General features: G+C 46.3%; 1 protein-coding gene across 1 annotated transcript; it reads left to right on the top strand.

Moving 5' to 3' along the window:
* Nucleotides 1-592: 592 nt before the first annotated feature.
* LOC122033740 lies at nt 593-4,297 on the top strand. The gene is made up of 5 exons (XM_042592905.1): nt 593-1,694; nt 1,739-2,041; nt 2,136-2,254; nt 2,375-3,373; nt 3,476-4,297. Exons 1-5 carry the CDS (start codon nt 593-595, stop codon nt 4,295-4,297), a joined length of 3,345 nt encoding a protein of 1,114 aa, XP_042448839.1.
* The last annotated feature ends 3,799 nt before the right edge of the window (nt 4,298-8,096 follow it).

Below are 8,096 nucleotides of genomic sequence, written 5' to 3'. Positions count from 1 at the left end.
AGCGATGCTAGTACACTTGGAGGAGGATCCCGACTGCCGGTCCCACGTCGCTTCCGAGGACAGTTTTATGATTTTGGTTTTCATTTTGATTGTGTGTTGAACCTTTGAATTTGGCATTGTAATAATCGGGCTGTGGACTTGTTATTTTGTATTTGGTTGCTTTGTCGAGGAGTCAAGCTGGGCCGGCCCGCGGTGAGTTTTCGTTATCTTATACTTGTTATTTTTGTTTTCCGCTGTGTTTGATTTTCCAGCCGTGTGGGCTGCATATTATCTGCGTGGTTGTGATTTAATTTGCATATGTATTATCTGTTGGTGATGTATACCGGTTTCATTTGTCACTGCTATAGGGGAGGTGTTGTCCGATTTTCGTCGAACAATCTTACTCTCGGGGCGTAACAATTTATTGGTATCAGAGCTACAGGTTTACGATGCCAGATTCGTACGTTTTGGATTTTCCATGATTTTATTCCTAGAAGTGACTTTTTGGGATTTGGGACCAGGCAACGGCGGAACACCTCCAAGTTATAGGTTGTAAGTTTTATAAGTACGAACTTATATTGTTTGTAGTACTTATTAGTGGTTTACACCAGGTATGAGACGTGGTCGGTCGGTAGCCGGTTCTCGTCGTGGTCCGGGACTACCACGAAAGCAACCTACCGAGACTAGGGAGCTGGAATCAGTAACCCAGGAGGTGGATTCTTCCAAGGATCTGACTGATGTGGAGGCTGTTAGTCGAGGACAGGGTGATCAGACTCCTAGAGACCAGGGACGTCAGCCTCAGGAGATCCCTTCAGTCATACCATCTAGAAGAAATAGGGAATTTCAGCCTCAGGGGATTCCCTCCGGGATACCATCAGCATTTCCTACTCCTGCTACTACTGATTGGATGAGGGACAGAGCTCGAATACCGTTGCTGGCTAGGTCCATCAAGGACAGATTTACCTTATATTTGGGCGGAGCAGATCCTTGGGCTGCTCGAAGCTGGTTGAAGAATTTAGAGAGCACCTTTGGGTACCTGAGTTGCACGGACGAGGAGAAAGTGGAACTGGCAACGTATCATCTCCAGGATCAGGCAGTCACATGGTGGGACATGCAGAAGACGATCTTTGGAGAGCAGCGCATCACATGGACGATGTTCCGAGAGGCGTTTGAGCGGCAATATTTCCCAGCTACCTTCTGTCTAGCTAGACGCCAGGAATTTTTGAGTCTCAAGCAGGGCGACCGGTCAGTGATGGAGTACAATGCTGAATTCTCTAGACTGGCGGAATTTTGTCCTCACATAGTGGCACAGGATTATGATCGTATGCAGCAGTTTACTCATGGTCTTGCAGCATACATTCGGATCCAGATGTCAGGATTTCCAGGTAGTTCCTATCGGGAGGTTCTAGATCGAGCATTATTCATAGAGATGACTCAGCAGCAGGTAAATCAGGAGAAAGGACATGATAAGCAGTCGTCGCAAAAGAGAGGGAATAAAGGTCAGAGTTCTCGGGCTCCTTCCGGAGGATCTTCTCGGCCTCAGAAGACTGGGCGAACATCGGATGGAGGTTTTTGTCCCCCTCATCATGAACAGAAGAACTTTGGTGGGACCAGGTGTTTTCAGTGTGGGTCCAAGAGTCACACCAGGAACAGCTGCCCGTTGGATCATGCTATATGTTTCTACTGTAAACTTCCAGGGCATGAGAGTCGGGATTGTACTCTGAAAGCACAGTTGGAGGCTCCTAAAGTTACATCTCAGGGGGAATCATCCTCTCAGTCACGTTCACAGAGGAGATCGCAGAAGACTCAGAGTGCCCCACGTCAGCAACGACCACAGCCTTCTCAGGGACAGATATATCATATTCAGGGTCAGGAACCAGCGACTACTCAGTATTCTACCGCGGCGTCTTCTCATCAGGCACTTCCGGTACAGTCGGAGTTTTATCCACCCCAGCCTTACTCAGCATATCGGCAGCAGCCTCAGTCTTAGTATCAGCAGCCGGTTCCCGCACCTACGATGCCAACGCAGACCACTTCAGGGATACCACAACCGAGCTCAAAGGTGGGTCGTGTTTATGCGGTTACACGGGAGGAGGCACAGCGAGCTGAGGGATTGGTTTTCTGAGGTACTATTTCAGTTTATACATTTACTGCAGATTTATTGATAGATACTGGTAGTTCCCATTCATTCATATCTCGAGTATTTCTGGGTAAAATCGACAGATTGCCTAGTCGTCGGACACACGGGCTGACAGTATCTCTACCATCTGGCGAGGTACTAAGTATTAGTCTGGAAGTCAAAGAATGTCCTTTAGACTTCAATGGTCAGACTATTATGGTTGATCTGTAGGTATTGGAGATGGTGGAATTTGACATTATATTGGGCATGGATTAGCTGGCCATGAACCATGCCACAGTTGATTGCAGAGCGAGAGTAGTCACATTCCGACCTCTTGGTCTACCATCGTGGACATTCATCAGAACCGGGGGTGATGGGATATCAGTCATATCAGCAATGCAAGCGAGGAGATTACTGTTGCAGGGTTGTCAGGGATATTTGCTGTCCATGGTTAAAGCTGATACGGATGCATTACCACAACTCTCGGACGTTCCTATTGTTCGAGAATTTTTAGATGTATTCCCTGACGAACTCCCCGGGTTGCCTCCTAAAAGGCAAGTCGAGTTTACGATTGAGTTGGTTCCGGAAACCGCACCGGTATCCAAGACCCCCTATCGCATGGCACCAAAGGAGTTAGAGGAGCTGAAGGTTCAGTTGCAGAAGCTGTTGGACAGAGGATTTATTCGTCCCAGTGTTTCTCCATGGGGAGCACCAGTACTCTTCGTTAAGAAGAAAGACGGATCATTGAGATTATGTATTGATTACCGACGGTTGAATGCGGTGACTGTCAAGAACAAATATCCATTGCCACATATAGAGGATTTATTTGATCAGCTGAAGAACACCTGTGTATATTCAAAGATTGATTTGCGCTCAGGCTATCATCAGCTCAGGGTTGGAGATGCAGATATTCCGAAGACAGCATTTCGCACTCGTTATGGTCATTACGAGTTCTTGATAATGCCATTTGGGCTTATCAATGCCCCATCAGTGTTCATGGATCTGATGAACAGAGTATTCCTTGAGTACTTAAATCAGTTCGTCATTGTGTTCATCGACGATATTCTGATATATTCCCGATCTGAGGAGGAACACAGGCGACATCTTCGCATAGTTTTGGAGATGCTTCGGCGAGAACACCTCTACGCGAAGTTTAGTAAATGCGCATTCTGGCTACCTTCGGTGGGTTTTCTTGGACACGTTGTCTCCAGCAGACGTTTATCTGTAGATCCACAGAAGATTGAGGCCATCACTAGTTGGGAGCAGCCGAAGACAGTATAGGAGATTCGTAGCTTCTTGGGATTAGCTGGGTATTATCGGAGATTTGTTGAGGGCTTTTCCAGCATAGTCTTGCCATTGACACGATTGACCCGGAAGGGAGAGAAGTTTAGCTGGACAGAATCTTGTGAGCAAAGCTTCCAGGAGCTCAAGCGGAGGCTTGTTACTGCACTAGTGTTAGTACTTCCCTCTGGCATGGATGGATTTGTACTTTTCACGGATGCGTCATATCAGGGACTGGGTGCCATACTTATGCATCATGAGCGAGTGGTGTCATATGCCTCACGTCAGCTGAAAGATCATGAGAGGAATTATCCGGTCCATGATTTGGGATTGGCAGCTATCATCTTCGCACTGAAAATCTGGCGACATCATTTATATGGGATCACCTTCGAGGTTTACACAGATCATAAGAGCCTCAAGTATTTGTTTACCCAGAAGGAACTGAACCTGCATCAGAGAAGATGGATGGAATTCTTGAAAGACTATGATTGCACGATCAACTATCACCCGGGGAAAGCCAACGTAGTGGCTGATGCGTTGAGCAGGAAATCTCGTGGAGTTTTGGCTTGTCACCGAGTGATGGTTACAGAGTTGATACAGAGCTTCTCTGAGTTGGGGTTGATGGAGCAAGCACAGACAGAGCGAGGCTTGCTAGTCACCATGGTTGCTCAGTCACCTATAGTGGAGCGTATCAAAGAGGCTCAGGCTACAAATCAGCATCTGCAGTTTTTACGTAGCAGAGTTACCTCAGGACAGCAGACAGAGTTTACCTGTGATGATAGTGGAATTCTGTATTTCCGCGGCAGATTATGTGTCCCTGAGTCACATCCTGTTCAAGAGGACTTACTACGGGAAGCACATCGATCTAGATTTGCGATTCATCCAGGAGGTACTCGCATGTACAGGGATCTGAAATGATCATACTGGTGGAATGGTATAAAGAAGGATATTGCGACATTTGTGGCGCAGTGTTTAGTTTGTCAGCAGATTAAGGCAGAGCATCAGAGACCAGCTGGGTTACTGCAGAAGATAGAAATACCGGAATGGAAATGGGAGCATATCACAATGGACTTTGTGATAGGATTACCCCAGACCCGGAAGGGTCATGATGCGATTTGGGTAATTGTTGATCAGTTAACCAAATCTGCACACTTCTTACCGATCCGTCAGACGGATTCGTTGGATTGATTGGCAGAGTTATACTGCAGAGTGATCACCAGATTGCAAGGTATACCTCTGAGTATTATATCAGATAGAGATCCACGATTTACCTCTCGATTTTGGCGGAGTCTCCAGCAGGCCATGGGTACGGAACTCCGTTTTAGTACTGCATTTCACCCTCAGACGGATGGGCAGTCAGAGCGTACTATCCAGACGTTGGAGGATCTATTGAGATCTTGTGTCATGGACTTCGGCGGTAGCTGGGAGGATCATTTGCACTTGGTGGAGTTTGCATACAATAACAGTTACCACTCAGCGATTCAGATGGCACCATTCGAGGCATTATATGGCAGAGCATGTAGATCTCCTACTTTATGGGACGAGGTTGGAGAATCGTCAGTCTTGGGCCCCCAGCGTATTCAGCGAGATGCAGAGTTGGTTGGCACCATCAGACGCAGAATGTCAGAAGCCCAGGACCGACAGAAAAGCTACGCGGATCGGAGACGGAGACCTTTGGAGTTCTCTGTGGATGATCATGTGTTCCTGCGAGTGTCACCTACCAAGGGAGTTAGGAGATTTGGATTAAAAGGGAAGTTAGCTCCTCGTTACATCGGACCCTTTCAGATACTTGAGAGGATCAGTGAGGTAGCATATCGACTGGCGCTGCCACCATCGCTTGCCGGGGTGCATGATGTATTTCACGTATCTATGCTGAGGAAATATGTGTCACACCCTACGCATATTTTGACAGATGTATCGATCACCCTTCAGCCAGATGTAACTTATGAGGAGGTCCCAGTACGGATATTGGATCGCAAGGAACGCCAGCTGCGGAATAAGACCACCCGACTGGTCAAGGTTGGGTGGGAGCATCATTCTGATGACGAGGCAACCTGGGAGCTGGAGGATGAGATCCGAGCGCGGTACCCACGGTTGTTTGATGAAGGTATGTAAGTTATTTCATTTAATGATTGACTTCACATGTCGTTTGTCGTTTATTGCATTTATGTCATAAATTTGGGGACCAAATTCTTATTAGAGGGGGAGAATGTGAGATACGGCAAAATAAAATAACCTATAATGATTATTGAGAATTTTTAGATATTTTTCTGGATTTATTTGGAGGACTTATGACAGGGTTTAAGGGGATAAATTATTGGGCTTAAGATGTATTGGAAATCATGATTAACGGAGGGCTACTTAAGGGGTTGTGAGAACTTAACCTAACCCAAACCCTACTGCTTATAAGAAGCTACGGTGCTAGCCCTAAATCGTCGTTTCCCTTATTCCTCCGAGCCTTCTGCCTCCGTCGATTCCTCACCCCTTCACCTGATCTCGCCGACGGATTCATCTCCCACGTACGCCACGACCGATTGTCGGCGCTTGGTTGCGAGATGAATCTCCGGCCTCCTCCACGTTTGAGCGGAGGCCTCATCTGCAGCGTTCCCTTCAAAACGCCACTGCTCGCGAAGAATCCATGGTCGGGAGAGCATATCTGAGCTCTGTGGATGCCAGAGATTGAATCTCCATTCCAGAGCTCGAAGCTGGTTGAGGATCTGCACCTTAGGAAGATATCTCGTCTTCCCGAGATTTAGGGCCGAGCCAAATTCGTCGGGTTTCTCCTCGCCGATCGTGGAGGTTCCGGCATCAAGGTATGTGAGGTTGTAGAATGTCGATTAGGTTTCTTTGACCATGGAGCTGTGATTGGAAGCCATGGATGATAGGTTGGGACTGATTGTGTTTCGGTTCTGGCAGTGGCTCGCTGTGAGGGGCTCGGCCACAACCTCCAGTAGTTGTTCACCATCCGGGACTCATGGGTAAGATATTTACAGTATTAAGATAGTAGATTTGTGGATCTGAGGTTGTATTCCATCCGAATTGTGCATTGATAGTGTGATTACAATAGTTTGAAGGCTCTATAGGAGCAATGTACGTGAAACTTGGCAGTGGGCATCACTGGAAGACTTGAGCCGAAGACCTCATCTTCCGGCAGTGAGTGATCAGTGGGGTGTAAGGTAAGGTTTAGGTTTTCCGATACCTAGTTTAATTGAACAGATATTTTGTACATTGGTGTATTGGGGACAAATGCATGATTTGGGGGAATCCTAATTTTATGATGTGAAGGCATACGGTTAGGGCTGTGGATTGGGTATTAGTAGATCAGAATGGTTTCATTGGGGTAATGAATGAAACTTGGATTAAATTCACCTGTCATGTACACTAGTATGGTTATTCAGTTTCATATGTAGTTAGTTAAATTTTGTATGTTGACACAGGACTTTGATCGAGGCGGGTATTGTGACGAGGTTGACGTCGGATTCAGCCTACATTTGAGGCAGGTACTTTTTACTTGTTTCTTTAGTTATTGTTCTTGGTGCATGAGTAGGCCAGATAAAGTAGAGTTTATCTTGACTCCACTCATTTTATTTCTTGTGCTTGATACTTTATCCACTCAATCTTCGAGATGCTCACTTTCTTATCTATACAGTCTCCCGTTGTTATTCTTGATAACTAGCAGATACTAGATGTCATGTTTACCTGTTTGATTACTGTTTATTTATGCTTAATATTGAGCATGTGGATTCATGTAGCATACCTGATTTCTTGTTATATATATATGATGACTATTGCATTATTCGCATCATGTCATTGCATGCATAGCCGACGACTCTGGCTCCCTTGTGGTTGAGACGATCGTTGGCCTGGACCGCACGCTCGGCCACTCATGGGTAGTGGTAGCTTGGAGCGTGCCGCATGTCCTGTCGTGCCCCCCACTCGCACACTCAGGGTAGTGTCTGCTGGAGTCGCGGGCAGCAGGGACCCCGTCGCAGACGTAGCTATTCAGCTACTATGCAACTGTCCCCTCCACCACTCGAGAGTAGTGGTAGCTGGAGTGGTGTAAAGTTTGTCATTGTTCCGGCCTCTCGTCCATACTGGGGTCATGGACTTGAGAGGTGGCCGGGAGTGACCATCCGTACATACGCTACTTTTTGATATACCTGCTTATGTTGTCTATGCTTACTTATGCAGTTCTGTTATCACATACCTGTTATATATGCTTGGACACTGATTTCTATTACAGTATACTTTATATGTGATTCTGGTAGTTATGAGCAGTACTGTAGCAGTTTATGTTATCTCAGACCTTACACTGTTAGCCTAGGATATGGTTTCAGGTATGGATATATACTTTGTTTACCTAGTAGTATCTGCTATTTATCTTTCCGAGACTGTATCCTATTGTATTCCTGTTCTTTATGATACTCATGCACTGTCTATTCTATTACCCGCTGAGTCTTTATACTCACCACCCCGTACATTGGTAATTTCACCAGGTAGCTGATAGCGATGCTAGTACACTTGGAGGAGGATCCCGACTGCCGGTCCCACGTCGCTTCCGAGGACAGTTTTATGATTTTGGTTTTCATTTTGATTGTGTGTTGAACCTTTGAATTTGGCATTGTAATAATCGGGTTGTGGACTTGTTATTTTGTATTTGATTGCTTTGTCGAGGAGTCAAGCCTGGCCGACCCGCGGTGAGTTTTCGTTACCTTAT

The sequence above is a fragment of the Zingiber officinale genome, chromosome 11B (genome assembly GCF_018446385.1).
Source record: "Zingiber officinale cultivar Zhangliang chromosome 11B, Zo_v1.1, whole genome shotgun sequence".
NCBI classification, from domain to species: domain Eukaryota; kingdom Viridiplantae; phylum Streptophyta; class Magnoliopsida; order Zingiberales; family Zingiberaceae; genus Zingiber; species Zingiber officinale.
Note: the sequence above shows the minus strand (reverse complement) of the source record. Positions and strands in the feature narration are given on the sequence as shown.